Source organism: Trachypithecus francoisi, unplaced genomic scaffold (genome assembly GCF_009764315.1).
Source record: "Trachypithecus francoisi isolate TF-2019V2 unplaced genomic scaffold, Tfra_2.0 Lachesis_group11, whole genome shotgun sequence".
Classification (NCBI taxonomy): domain Eukaryota; kingdom Metazoa; phylum Chordata; class Mammalia; order Primates; family Cercopithecidae; genus Trachypithecus; species Trachypithecus francoisi.
The window spans coordinates 84,803,672-84,817,494 of NW_022681456.1; the positions used below are offsets into that span (position 1 = coordinate 84,803,672).

Here is a 13,823-nt window from a genome sequence, read left to right on the forward strand (position 1 = left end):
GCCCCCGGTTCGTAAACCGGAAGTAGACGTACCTCACGGAAGCCGGCTTTGGCCCTGCGGCTGCTACCGTCGCCGCGGAGAAATTGTTGGATCTGGCAGTCTAGGAATGGTGAGACCTCGCGGTTCGCCTCTGAGGGTTCTTAAAGGAGTTGGGGATGAAATGGAGTTTTCCAGAGTGCCGACGGGGACGACCTCCCCAAAGTTTGGGGCCACGCCCCGGTGGCTCCCCGAAAAGCTGCGCATGCGTGGGCCGGACCCGGTTAGACTGGCTCGAGGTGTTACGCATGCGCAAAGGCATGGAGCTCGCGGGGTGAGACTGGGCTTGCGAGTTTACCCCCACCTCTCCAGCCACCAGCCTGTGGGTCTCAAACCAAGGCTACTTGGTGCTCTGCTTTGAGTTGCAGAGGTGACTTCATCAGTGCTCTTACCCCGAGTTCTTGAGACAGACCTGAACCGATCCCCCACCTTGGGTGTGCACTCGTGGGAGAACGAGGGGCGGAGGGCCAGGGAAGGAAGCGGGCACAGACCCTCAGTTTGCCGGCAAGCTCGGGCCCCTTCGCCCTCTCCTCAGGTGTCAAGATTCTCAGTCGTAGCCTATGGAGCGGAGAGCGACAGGCTCACCTGGGGGCAGAGCTAGAACACTGAGCTAAGAGCCACCCTGGTTAGAAGAAGTGGGAACTCACGAGAGGAACGCCCAGAGAAAGTCCAGTACCTGGGTTCTCCAGGGGTTGTTGGGGCGCAGGGAGGTTGATAATCACGCACTTCCCAAACAGTGGTTTTTGGTTTCCACGAGATGGTATCTCATGCAAATACCACTTTCTAAATCTTCAGTAAAAACCCCAAATGAAAAAAAGAAACCCCAACGAGATGGACTGTTTGGAGTTTTGTCTCCCTTACTTTTTTTCCTGCTTTGGCCTGGGAGGGGAAGGCTGGTGCTGCTGAGCTGAGTGGACAGCTGAAGTAAAGAAAAAGTGGACCGAAGAATCCTGTCTCTTGCTAGTTTATAGTCAAGGCGCTTAACCTAGGAGATATCAGTAGAGTTAGAGGGTCCATGAACCCTCTAAAATAATATGGGTTTGCACACTTTTCTGGAGTCCATAGCTGTTATCATACTCTGAAAGGTGCCAGTGACCACAAGATTGATGTCTAAGATTATTATTGGCAGAGTGGGGCCTTATGCCTCTTTCCTCTCCTTGTATCTTCCCTAGCTTAAGGGACCCTGGGGGACTTGAGCCAGTATAAGGAAGTGAGGCTGGCCTGTTGGAAATCTGAACCTCAGGGAGCCTCATTTCTCCTTTGCAGAATCTCCTCTCAGCCTTTAAGCTCACCTGGTCAGAATCCTTGGATGAGCCTGTGGGATCCTTCCTCCTAGCCCTGTGGTTTGGAACCAGTGGCTTTGGGACTGTAAGAGGATGGACAAAGGTAGTATGAGGCCGGGACAGCTCCCCAAATGCTCGGGCGCCAAGGTCTGCTGATTCCACCCTGTGCCTGGCACGTGTGTCTTTCGGTCCTGGCTAGGCCTTGCCACTTCCCCCTGGGCCAGCACCACCCATGTACCTGTCGGCAGAGCCACAATTGACTGACTTGCTGTTGAGCTGCTGCTCTTTAGCATGGCTGCATTTTGATGGCAGAGGGAGCAGTTATGCCCGGAGCCCAGCGTGTCGGCATCACCAGTCTGACCTGAGCACCATGTGCTGCACGACATGACACGTGGCACCGGGGGAACTGCCCAGCGTGGAAGGTCTGGGCCAGGTCTGAGCCCAGATGGGATCTGGATGGCCAAGGAACTCTACCTTAAAACCTCAAGTGTCAAGGAGACAGGGGAGGGGCTAAGAGGGCTGGCAGGGGAAGGGGGCTGGGGAGGGGTCCCATTTGCAGAGGCTCTAGGATCTGAGGAGGCCCGAATCCACCATTTCTCTCTTTCTAGATTCTCAGGGGCTGCTAGATTCATCCCTGATGGCATCAGGCACTGCCAGCCGCTCAGAGGATGAGGAGTCACTGGCAGGGCAGAAGCGAGCCTCCTCCCAGGCCTTGGGCACCATCCCTAAACGGAGAAGCTCTTCCAGGTAGTAAGGGGTCGGAGGGCCAGGAGCTGGGAGAGGGTAGAAGGTCTATGGCGTTAAGTGCCACTTGCCTCCACCTCTGTTGGGAATGGCTGCCTGATCTCCTCTGGGGCCTTATATTGGCAGAGCCTTGTGCTTTTCCTGTCCCTGCTAAATCCTTCCCTGTGGGACTGAAGGCAGGGGAGGGAGATCTTAGGTCTCTGACGTGAAGTCTTTGTGGCGTGATCCCCTGTCATCTCAGAGGGCTGGAGTGTAGCAGTTCCATGGCCGCTGAGCTGGGCTGTGGCGTAAAGTGAAAGCAGGCTGGAGCAGTTAGCACCTTACTGGGCACCTGCTCTCTTTTGTGGGCTGGGTGTGTGTGAATGGGTACTAGGGTGGGGTAAGGAGTGTTCACTGGGCAGGCCCTTTACAGGTTCATCAAGAGGAAGAAGTTTGATGATGAGCTGGTGGAGAGCAGCCTGGCAAAGTCTTCTACCCGGGCGAAGGGGGCCAGTGGGGTGGAACCAGGGCGCTGTTCAGGGAGTGAACCCTCCTCCAGTGAGAAGAAGAAGGTGAGGAATTGGGAGACTTAGGGGATGGGAGGTAGTGCCAGATTTCATGTTTCCCCAGAACCTTTGCCAGCTGCCAGGAACCCTGCAGAGCAGGCTGGTGAGAGGACCAAGCTGCCCTAGCCCTCATCTCAGATGCCTCTCTCCTGGGAACCCACCTCTCTCTACTCCCCATTTTTTGTTGCAGCCCCCACCCCCAACCCTGCTATTGCATCCTGTATCACATTCCGTGTGGGAGGCATGGAGCATACATCTATTCTGGGAGCAGACAGCCTGTTCCCAGCACTGCAGAGTATAAAAATAACCCCCAGGTGGCATTGCTCTGGCCCTAGACACTGCACCAGCAAGAGTGATTTCCCGGTATCCTCCCCACCCACCTTTCACTCTGCGGTCAGGGGTACCGCCAGCAAAGAGAAGACCCCATATGGTCAAGGACTATATAGAAGTAACTTGGTGGGAGGGGGTGGGTATTAGAAAGCTGAGCTCCTTTCCTGTACTTCCTTTTGTGGGCTGAAGTTGGTGCTGAGGCTGGGGCTGGGGCTGCCGCTGCCACGGAGTATGTGAAACTCTAGTCATGAAGCGCCAGCTGACTGGATGCTGGTTTTGAGCTCAGTTTATTCCTATTCTCTGCCCAGGTATCCAAAGCCCCCAGCACTCCTGTGCCACCCAGCCCAGCCCCAGCCCCTGGACTCACCAAGCGTGTGAAGAAGAGTAAACAGCCACTTCAGGTGACCAAGGATCTGGGCCGCTGGAAGCCTGCAGATGACCTCCTGCTCATAAATGCTGTGTTGCAGGTAGTGCCCCTACCATAGGCTTAGTGTCTCCCTTCCCCCCAGCCTCCAGTTCACACCCCAAAATTAGCCCAGCAGGGCCCTGTGGGTGGCAAAGAAGGGTTCTTCCCAGCTCCAAGGCTGGAGCAAATCCCTCTGGGGCCTTGCAGACCAACGACCTGACCTCCGTCCACCTGGGTGTGAAGTTCAGCTGCCGCTTCACCCTTCGGGAAGTCCAGGAGCGCTGGTACGCCCTGCTGTATGATCCTGTCATCTCCAAGTGAGTGGGAGCTGGTTCCAGCAATGGGGAGGTATTGGGGACACCGGAATTTGGGTCCTGGAGCAGAGGGAGTTGTACCAGGGCCCCAGGAGGGTTCTGGGAGTCAGGACTCCTGGAGGCTCCTTGGGGGTGATACTGAGGCCTGAGAGGCTTTAAAGAGAAGTTTCTTCCTGCCTCCAGGCAAGGGAGTCTGAAGGCAGAGGGACTAGCATGGGGGAGAAGACTAAAATGAGTGTCTGGAGTGCACTGTGTGTGTTGTGGCTTTGGGCAGGTCACCTCCAACCTTCCCACATTGACCTCCTACAGTTTCATCCTCCTAATAGAAGAACACCAAGCCCGCTTCTAGCTCCAGTAGCCACAGGCTTCCAAATAAACTCAAACTCATGTACACATGCAGCACACATTTCCTCCTCCTCAGTCACTTAATGTCTTCAGGGCTTGGTTGGATGCTTAACACCCATCATCTCCACAGACCCTGGCAGCACTTAAGTTGTAGCCGCAGTTCTGATAGGAAATGGACTGGGCTCAGCTTGGAAGGAGGTGGTGGTAGGCAGTGGCTAGGGGGTGACAGCTTTGGCAAAGGAAGGAGGAAGAACTTGGAGGGAGCAGCAGCTGGTCCGAGGCTCAGCGTCAGGAAGGACTGGGTGTGAAGGGGACATAGGGGCCTCCGTTTTGTGAGTTGGCTGTTCGTTCACTTGACAAACCTGTGGAGCCACAGGTTATCTGCTAAGCCTTAGGCCCGTTCTGATGAGGGCCTGGTCTCTAGGTTCTGGATCTCAAAAGCCTGTAGGTTTGGGGGAAATAGTAGGAACCACAGATTGCTAGACACCTTTCCTTCATCCCTCTCCTCTGTATCTTTCTGTGTCCAGGTTGGCCTGTCAGGCCATGAGGCAGCTGCACCCAGAGGCTATTGCAGCCATCCAGAGCAAGGCCCTGTTTAGCAAGGCTGAGGAGCAGCTGCTGAGCAAAGTGGGATCGGTAAGGCTGAGGGCTGGGAAAGTGGAGGATCAGGGCGCAGGGAGAGCTGGACCACCTAGAAAACCACTGATGTGGAGAGCTCCCTACCCACTGTCTGGATGTGTACACGTGCACACGCATGCACATCGACAGGGGCCTTTGTGACAGGGACCTCAGGAAGAGCCAAGCCTGACTCCCTGGGTGACTAGTTTGCTTCTTCCAGCTCCTGGGGGGTGCTGAGGTGGGAGGTAGAGATGGTAAGGCAGAGGCATGTGTGAAAAAGCCCAGATGCCTAGAGAATGTTTCTTGCCCTCCAGACCAGCCAGCCCACCTTGGAGACCTTCCAGGACCTGCTGCATAGACACCCCGATGCCTTCTACCTGGCCCGTACCGCGAAGGCCCTGCAGGCACACTGGCAGCTCATGAAGCAGTATTACCTGCTGGAGGACCAGACAGGTAACGCCCCAGGAGCTGGCAGAATGGGGGTGTGTGCATGTGTGTGTGTCTGAAGTACTCGACACAGCTGCCTTCAAGTGCCCTGTAACAGATTCCTCAGTGACCCCCAGTGTCTTGTTCACCTCACATTGCAACAAAACCTACTCTTTTCCAGAGAAAGTGGCTGGAATGGTCTTCAGCATCATCATAAGAGTAGCCAACATTGCCTGGAATCTTGGGCAAAAGGTCCAAATAGCAGAGTTATCTACCACTTCTTGTCTTTTGTTTTTTCATGACACATTTTATCCTCACATAAATAACGCATTAATTGTTATGGATAACATTCAAACATGAGCAAAATGAGAAAGTCCTCCTCCCTGCCCACCCTTCACTTTGTTTTCCACCCTAGAGGTAATAACCACTTTTTCTGAGCTTTTCTGCTCTTTGCCTCTCTCCGTTCTTCATTCCGTCTTCCTTCTTTCTCTTCTCTTCCCACTAGGCCGTCAGTGCTGTCAAGCTGCCCTCAGGCCATTCATAAATCCCCACTGGGACTTCACACCCAGTCCATCTGTCTCCCTTTCTCCAAGGGCCACACTGCTCCCTGCTTCCCCTTGCCCCAGCAGCACAGCACTCCCTCTCCCAGTGACAGGGGGTAAGAAAACAGTGTGATTAAACTGGAGGAACTCCCCAATGAGGTCTGTAATTCAGGTTCTGATTTCCATAGTACAAGCACATTCTCACTTTCTAAAAGTACTGCCCATTGCCCTCTACATAGTTTTTCACACAGTTCAAACATGAAGCTTCCTTGGTACCCAGCACCTTACTACCAGGGTCCTGCAGCTTCTGCTTAGAAGTATTCCTGCAGGAGCATTTTAGGAAATCTCATCAGAGGGAGGCCCCATCTTCCATTCCTAAGGACCTCTGATTTTAGTGGCCCAGGGGGCAGCCCTCTTTATTCCTGTGGCTTCCAAAATTCTGCCTCTTCCTCAGACTCAGATATCATAGAATGCCCACAGAGAGAACAGATACTGACTGGATAATTTTTCTTTTTACTGCTAAAGCTAGTTCCTTTGTCACTATTTTGAAAGTTTGGCCGGGCGCGGTTGCTCACGCCTGTAATCCCAGCACTTTGGGAGGCCAAGGTGGTTGGATCACGAGGTCAGGAGATCCAGACCAGCCAGACCAACCTGGTGCAACCCCGTCTCTACTAAAAATACAAAAATTAGCCAGGCCTGGTGGCGCACACCTGTAATTCCTGCTACTCAGGAAGCTGAGGCAGGAGAATTGCTGAACCCGGGAGGCAGAGGTTGCAGTGAGCCAAGATCTCGCCACTGCACTCCAGCTTGGATGACAGAGCGAGACTCCGTCTCAAAAAAAAAAAGAAGAGGCCGGGCGCGGTGGCTCAAGCCTGTAATCCCAGCACTTTGGGAGGCCGAGACGGGCGGATCACGAGGTCAGGAGATCGAGACCATCCTGGCTAACACAGTGAAACCCCGTCTCTACTAAAAACTACAAAAAACTAGCCGGGCGCCGTGGCGGGCGCCTGTAGTCCCAGCTACTCGGGAGGCTGAGGCGAGAGAATGGCGTAAACCCGGGAGGCGGAGCTTGCAGTGAGCTGAGATCCGGCCACTGCACTCCAGCCTGGGCGACAGAGCGAGACTCCGTCTCAAAAAAAAAAAAAAAAAAAAAAAAGAAGAAAGTTATTTTGTGCAAATTTATTTGTTAACTAAAAGCCTTATCGTGAAAGTTTTATTTATTCCTTCAAGAGTTTTTGTATATGGGGATTTGATTTATCCTTTGCCGTTGAGAGCTAGGAGACCCTAGGAACAGGCAGGACACATTGCTTAGCTGTCAAGTCAGCTGAACATGAGATTCGTGGAACTTGAGGCAACTCTGGTGGGGAGGGACTTGATGGAGCGACTGCCTCAGTTCCCCCCATACAGTCTCACCTCGGGGGGAGGAAGAGGAGCATCTGTGGCCCCCCCTACACTCCCCCTCACTTCTTCAGTTGACAGTTGAATGGACACTAGCTGCTACAGAGCACACCCTCCAGTCCTGGGAACGGCTGGCCTAAAGGCAGAGGTTTTCAGATTTGGGGAGCCTTAATCCCTTTAATTTTTTTTTTTTTTTTTTTAAGAGACAGGGTCTTGCCATGTTGCTCAGCTGGACTTGAATTCTCAGCTCAAGAGATCTTGCCTCACGCTCCGAGTAGATAGGTCTGTGGGCACACACTTCCTTTCACATTTTGGCCAGAAAAAAAAACAAAGACTTTCATGAAATAGTATTTATCCTGAGCATATCTGATGGGCTCTGATGCTCACTATCCTATTCCATTTCATTTTTTGAAAAAAATGAAACTAACTTCATGACCCATTAGCAGGTCATGACCCCAGATCAAGAGACATTGGCTTAAGGTGGGGCGGTGCCCACCAGCACATACTTTCTCAGTGGAACTTGCCTGGGAGGTGCCTCCCAGCCCCTCACAGCGTGGCAGGAAATGCTGGAGATCATATGATGTGATGGAAGGAGAAGTTGAGATTTCGAATCGAGAGAGCAGGATCTAAATCCTGGCTCCATCCCAAACTAGGTTCACATAGTTTAACCCCACTCCTGTGTCTGTTTCCTCGTCTGTAAAATGGAGCTAATGATAGTGCCTCCCCTGCTTAGTTCAAGGCTGTGTGATCAAAGCCCTTTGCACACCGAGAAGCCCATGCAAAAGGTCAATTTTAATTTCTTTCCCTTTCTAGAACCACCTCTACCCTCAGCTAAGCCTTTATGCTTTGTGCCAAATTAGAGCCCAGCCTAATCTGGTATGGGCGCCGTTGCTGGTGCTGGGCTCTCCAGCCGGCGCAGTCTGCAGCTGGTCCACTTGGCTTAGTGGTCCGCTCAGCATCATGGGGTTCAGCGGGACCCTTGGTGCTCACGCTTCCTCTGTCCTTTGTTCAGTGCAGCCGCTGCCCAAAGGGGACCAAGTGCTGAACTTCTCTGATGCGGAGGACCTGATTGATGACAGTAAGCTCAAGTGAGTGGTTGGAGACACAGGAAGGGGTGTAGAGAGCCGAGTCACTCATGTAGGGTACAGCGCCCCAGGCTGCCCAACCTCAGCCCTTGGGCTCCTGTTGGTGCTTGGCCCCTCTGGCTGAGCCCCCTTCCCTCCCACTGGGGCCTTCTTAGGCTCCGCTGCTTTACCCTTATCCCCAACCTAAGCCCAGAGAAGGAGGCTGGGCCAAGGCCTAATAATACCACCTTCCAGGCCACTTGGCTAAAGGGGCTCCGGAATGCCCTAATGAGCCAAGTAGCAGGCGAGCTGAAAGTGGACTTAAATCTTCCTTCTCTTCTTGCCCCTCAGGGACATGCGAGATGAGGTCCTGGAACATGGTAAGTGTGGCCTGATGGGGCAGTGAGGGGATGGAAGCTCCTGCCAGTATCAAGAGGAGCAGTACAAGGTGCTGGTGGCCTCAGAGCGTCCCTCCTTACCACCCCACCTCACCCCAGAGCTGATGGTGGCTGACCGGCGCCAGAAGCGAGAGATTCGGCAGCTGGAACAGGAACTGCATAAGTGGCAGGTGCTAGTGGACAGCATCACAGGTGAGGAGGCCCGGGCACCAGAAGGCAACCTTGCCCTGGTTCCCTGTCTTCCATTCTGGCCCTCAGGGGTAGGCTCTTCCAAACCCCCTCTTCCCCTAGGCATGAGCTCTCCGGACTTCGACAACCAGACACTGGCAGTGCTGCGGGGCCGCATGGTGCGGTACCTGATGCGCTCACGCGAGGTGAGGCAGGCCCATCCCCACCCTTCCTAGGTGTGCTTCCTCTGTCAGTGCCTTTCTCTGTGCAGTCCTTGGTTTCTCATCTTTCTCTGGCCTGCATAGACCTACTCCCCCAATTCTTCAGGTCCCAGCCCTCACCTGCCCCATTTCCCCAGATCACCCTGGGCAGAGCAACCAAGGATAACCAGATTGATGTGGACCTGTCTCTGGAGGGTCCAGCCTGGAAGATCTCCCGGAAACAAGGTATCCCCCACCTCCTGCCCCAGCAGGAAGCAGTGTGAGGATGTCCCTCCCAGCCTCTCACTGTCCTTTCTAGCCCTGGGGCTTGATGTCCATGGGGACCTTCGTGAACCACCTGAGGCAGGGGTTCCTTGGTGTCTGCAGGAAGCAGAGCTGGTCTGTGGAGGCTCCTGGTGCTCTCTGGCCTTTCCCCATCCCATCAATCCCTCCCAATCCCATCATTCCTTTTTCCTTTCTGCTTCCACAGGTGTTATCAAGCTGAAGAACAACGGTGATTTCTTCATTGCCAATGAGGGTCGACGGCCCATCTACATCGATGGACGGCCAGTGCTTTGTGGCTCCAAATGGCGCCTCAGCAACAACTCTGTGGTGGAGGTGAGCTGGGGAGGAGGCAGGAAGGCCAGGATGAGACCTAGGCATGGTGAGCCAGTACACAAGCCTGGCCCCACCTCTGTCTCCCACCCAGATCGCCAGCCTGCGATTCGTCTTCCTCATCAACCAGGACCTCATTGCCCTCATCCGGGCCGAGGCTGCCAAGATCACACCACAGTGAGGAGTGGTGGCAGGACTCGTGGGCCCTCTCTGGCCTGTTTCCTCTGCCACTCCAGCCCCCTTGAGCTGGGAACTCAGGCTCCTGGAAAAACCTGCCCAGACTGGGCAGTGGGAGGCTCAGCTGTGGGCCATTGATTTGAGCCTTTGAGGGAGGATAGGTCTGGCCGCTGTGAAGCCAGCAGAGGATGAGAACCTCGGGCTTCCCTAGAGCCAGAGCCCCTCCCGCTCTTCCTCTCTTTAAAAACAACCCTACCCCCCATTGCCACCTTCACTCCCGTGTCTCTAGCATATTAGCCTCAGACTCTTCCTTTATTGTTTTTCTTTTGTAAATAAAAAGCACCAGGTTCCAAAGTAGTTTCTTTTATTATTATTTTTTTAATATAAAAATTTGGGACAGGTAGAGGCAGGGGCACATGCACGGGATGGCAAAGCCCTTCCTTGTCCTCAGGCCTCTGCTCCCAGCCTGCAGAGGGAGACCGGGAGGTCAGAGGAGCAGGCTGAGGAGGGGCCTGCCCCAGGGCTCCAGCCCACCCTCTCTGAGAGTCAGGAGCGAGGCCCTCCTTTGCTTCCAGGCTCCCTGCCCTGAGCCAGCGGGCCACATGGAGTCCATGGGGTGGCCGCCACCGTCTTCACTCTGAGGTTGGGCTGAACAGCAGATGGCAGCACACCTGGCAACACTGCGTTCTAGGGCTGGTACTCAGACCCCTGTGCCTTCTTCCTGGGTCCACTGGACTGTGCCAGAGCCGTGGCAGCCAATAAGCACCATCTCCAGGCTGTGGGGGTCCCAGGGCAAGGCCAGGCCCCCTGACACTGGTGGGGGCTCTCCAGTGCTGGTAGCCTCAGCCTGGCTCACAGGCTCTGGGGGCCCAGTCCTAGCCCCTTCCTCAGAAGGAGGAGGTGAGGCAGGGGTGCTGGGCTCAGAGCAGAGGTCTCCTGAGGCAGGGGGCTCTGAGTCTGAGGTGGAGGTCCAGAAAGCTGTGGCTCGAGGCCAGGGGGAGCTCTGAGATGCTGGGGGACCCCAGGGCCAGGGTGCCATGAGGGGAGGAGGCCCCGGACGAGGGTGGGGCCAAGTCCCACTCAAGACAGAGCCAGCTGGGGGCTGCAGGCAGTAGGAGGATGCTCCAGTGTCCACACACAGAGGCTGCAGAAGCCCGGAGGCGCTGGCTGGGCATGGCCCCTCTCCTGAGGCCCTAGGGCATGGACCCTCCCTATGGGGTGCCAGGACAAGCTGCACAGCCTGGCGAAGTGACTGCAGTCCTTCCCGCATCTGCAGCACCTGCTCTGACAGCTCCATCACCTTCGGGGGAGGGAGGAGGTGAGGTCAGAATGGAGTCAGCCATGGAGTGTCTGCCCCTGGCACCCCCCTCACCTCCACCTTCCCCCTCACCTACCGCCTGCCGAAGCTTGTCCAGTGTGTCTGTGTTCCTTGCCTCGCTGGGCCCATGGGGGACAGTGAGCAGGCCACTCTCTGTGGGTAGTAGGATGGGGTTATCAGCTGGGGCTGGTAAGAGGAGACAGGCAGTGAGAGGGTCTAGGCCTTGCTGCAGTTAGACCACATTGACCTGGTAGGACCTGACTCCTAGGATCATCTCTTCTGGCCTTGCCCAAAGTGTTGAATTTTGCCCAAACTTCCAGGGGCAGGGAAAACACAACCCAGCAGCCCTCAGCCACACTGCCTAGCGCTCTCCTTCCCCTCAAAAAGTTGTTCTTTGTGCCTGTCACTTGCTCTGTCCTCCAGGCAAATGGACATTTCTAGGAGCTCGTTACCTTGTTCACTTCCCTGGCCTGCAGCCACTTTCACCTCTGGTTCCCCAGCCCTCTATCCCCCCAGTTAGCCAGACATTGTGCTAAGGCTTTAAATTACATTATATAATATAAACATCAACCCATTTTTTTACAGACAGGAAGCTGGGGCCAGAGAAGCCAAATTCACACTGCTAGAAAGCTGACAGAGCAAGGACATAAACCCAGTTCCTGCCTACGTCAAAATTAAAGTGCCAGTCTTCACCACCAAACTCCCCTGCCCGCATGGCACAGAGGGGTAGTGGGGTGAGATGGCCTCCAGGCAGTCTGCCAGTTACTCTAACACTGTTGGCTCAGAGGCCAGCAGTGCTTGAGGTTCACAAGGCAAAGGGGCTGCCCACCAACCTAGACCATCCCGGGGCCCTGGTACCTGGTCCAGGGGAGGGGCTGCTGCTACATTCCGGGCCAGACTGGCCCATGCGGAAAGAGAACTTGGGCTGGTCCGAGCCACAGCCGTCTTCAATGCCATCTACTACCCTGTGAACCCAGGCACCACGACAAATCAATGGACAGGCAGCCACTGTGGGGTCGTATGGGATGGAATGCCCCAGCGTCCACACACATAGGCCACAGGAGCGTGGAACTGACTAGGAGCCCAGGAGAAAGCTAACATGGGGTCCCTTCCCCTAGGAGCTTGAGGTTTAGCTGGGGGGCCAAGCTTTGAGCAGCATGAGATGCGAGAGTTCAGAGCAGCGTGTGCCACACACCACACAGTGGAGTGGGACAGCAGGAGAAAAGAGGAGCACAGAGGCTTCCTGGAGGAGGCAGGCTTGGCCCACATAGGCTAGCAGGAGTTAAGATGGTTAAATGGGCACCTAGGGTAGGGTGCACCTGCCCAGGGCCTCAGCCTCATCACCACCATCTCTGCCATGGGGGCCTAGGGTCTGCTCACCTGGGGCTCAGATCTGGGGGCACATTCCATGGCATGGGGGGCAGTCGTAGCCCCTCTAGGGCCCGTGGGGGAGCAGAGGGGCCAGCCTCAGCCTTCAAAGCCCCTGCCCTGCCTGGTCTCCCTCTGCCACCTAGACGAGGCCGGGGTGCTGTTCGACGTGGGGATAGCAGCTTGGCAGCCGAGGATGAGGAGGTGCAACCAGGGGACAGCAGGGGGCTGGAGGGCTCATCAGCCGGGGCTGGGGAGACTGTGGGGCCCTGCTCCCCATCTGTCTCCTTCTCCTCCAGCGTGGACATAAGGGTATTGTCGCCGCTCAGGGAGCTGGTGTCCACCTAGGGATAGTGGGGGACAGGGAATCGGCATGGATGGTCACTATTGTGTCCCACTCACCTCCTCTACCAAGGCTTCATCTCCCTGGAAGGGATGAGCCATCTTTGTTAGAATAGCCAACGTCTATTCTCACTGAAGGTCCTACAGATGATACTATCCTAATCTAAAATCTATCTAAAGCCACCAAACCCTGGAGGTGTTAACTACCTCTCGAAATTCTAGCCAAATACGGAAACCACCACCCCTTTACCAGGTCCCTCAGCCTAAGTAAACTATCCAAGATAATGCAGCACTAAAAACTGTTTTGGAATTAGTGACAATCCAAGACAATTCAAAAGCCCCTCAGAACAGTCCTGTTTCACCATGAAAAAGCAGAGGGGGCCACCAGGCTCTCTTCAGAAGCAACCTGGAGGGCTGGTGCCTGTCCCTGCCCTGCTCAGCCCCGACCCCCAGGAGCCACCCCTTCCTGTGCCAGCACCAGTGCATTCATCTTCCTTTACTAAGATTCCTCTGGACGGGATGAGGCTGCCTCAGACAGGCCAAGGAGAGCTGGCAGGGGTGGCTGCGCATGCTGGGCTGGGCGCATGGGTGTGGAAGGGCAGAGAGGGTGTAGACCCCTGCCTGAGGTGGGGGCTTTCATACCAGGCCACACTTCACACACAGCTCTCCACCATCCGCAGCCTCTGCCCACCTCACCAGGCTCCCCGGCACCCCCAGCCCCTCCAAGCACGTACTCAGCACACTCACCTCTGCAGAGCCTCCCCCAGCACCCAGGTTGTAGCTGAGCTCCCCTCGGAGGCCACGGCTGAAGCGCGGGGCAAACTCGGGGTAGAGCGCAAGGCTGTCGTGCAGGCCAGCCAGCTGCAGACACTGCAGGACGCAGTACGTCAGCCCCTTCACATCGGCGTTGGCCTTTACCACCTGCTCCCTCCGGGGCAGCTCACAGCCGATCAGGTCACCCTTCCCTGGGGAGAGGAAGCAGAGGTCAGCAAGCCCTGAGAGCTTCAGCCATGAGGTGAGAAGAGGGGGCTGCAGGTTGCTGAAATTCCCTTCAGGGCTGGGCTGGGCCTCGGCAGCTGAAGCCTTGAAGCCAGCACAGAGAGGAGCAAAGAGGCCTGGGACATGGCCTAACGCCTGCGGCCTGTTTCACTGGCTCCCACAAGGGCTTGGGGTAAAGAGCTCTGTG

General features: G+C 55.6%; 2 protein-coding genes across 7 annotated transcripts in view; one reads left to right on the forward strand and one right to left on the reverse strand.

The window, feature by feature from the left end:
- On the forward strand, positions 1-9,966 carry MCRS1 (microspherule protein 1). 4 transcript variants are annotated; one of them, XM_033222190.1, is made up of 15 exons: positions 1-109; positions 1,303-1,422; positions 1,928-2,066; positions 2,476-2,614; positions 3,247-3,405; positions 3,552-3,661; positions 4,531-4,639; positions 4,936-5,074; positions 8,000-8,075; positions 8,403-8,431; positions 8,549-8,641; positions 8,741-8,823; positions 8,976-9,063; positions 9,308-9,435; positions 9,527-9,966. In XM_033222190.1, exons 2-15 carry the CDS (start codon positions 1,413-1,415, stop codon positions 9,611-9,613), a joined length of 1,389 nt encoding a protein of 462 aa, XP_033078081.1. In that variant the 5' UTR covers positions 1-109; positions 1,303-1,412; the 3' UTR covers positions 9,614-9,966. The 4 variants fall into 4 exon arrangements, with proteins under 4 accessions (XP_033078081.1, XP_033078082.1, XP_033078080.1 ...); XM_033222191.1 differs by lacking the exon at positions 1,303-1,422 and having other exon boundaries at positions 20-109; XM_033222189.1 differs by lacking the exons at positions 1-109; positions 1,303-1,422 and adding an exon at positions 1,429-1,752.
- The window catches only part of KCNH3 (potassium voltage-gated channel subfamily H member 3), a 19,529-nt gene continuing 15,658 nt past the window's right edge, over positions 9,953-13,823 (reverse strand). Inside the window, exons 11-15 of one of the 3 annotated variants that reach the window (XM_033222184.1) lie at positions 13,385-13,602; positions 12,308-12,639; positions 11,786-11,892; positions 11,004-11,080; positions 9,953-10,909 (exon numbers count right to left, since the gene is read on the reverse strand). In XM_033222184.1, coding sequence (XP_033078075.1) covers positions 10,310-10,909; positions 11,004-11,080; positions 11,786-11,892; positions 12,308-12,639; positions 13,385-13,602 — 1,334 coding nt within the window. In that variant the 3' untranslated portion in view covers positions 9,953-10,309. Of the gene's footprint in view, positions 10,910-11,003; positions 11,114-11,785; positions 11,893-12,307; positions 12,640-13,384; positions 13,603-13,823 lie in introns of all 3 variants that reach the window. The other 2 variants (XM_033222183.1, XM_033222185.1) reach the window with 2 other exon arrangements.

What these genes read in the sequence shown, in the direction of transcription:
- MCRS1 (XM_033222189.1), top strand. Translation starts at nt 1,704, where the DNA reads ATGACACGTGGCACCGGGGGAACTGCCCAGCGTGGAAGGTCTGGGCCA. An exon ending in TATGATCCTGTCATCTCCAA is followed by an intron (nt 3,662 to 4,530) that starts GTGAGTGGGAGC and finishes TTCTGTGTCCAG; the next exon opens with GTTGGCCTGTCAGGCCATGA. An exon ending in ATTGATGACAGTAAGCTCAA is followed by an intron (nt 8,076 to 8,402) that starts GTGAGTGGTTGG and finishes CTTGCCCCTCAG; the next exon opens with GGACATGCGAGATGAGGTCC.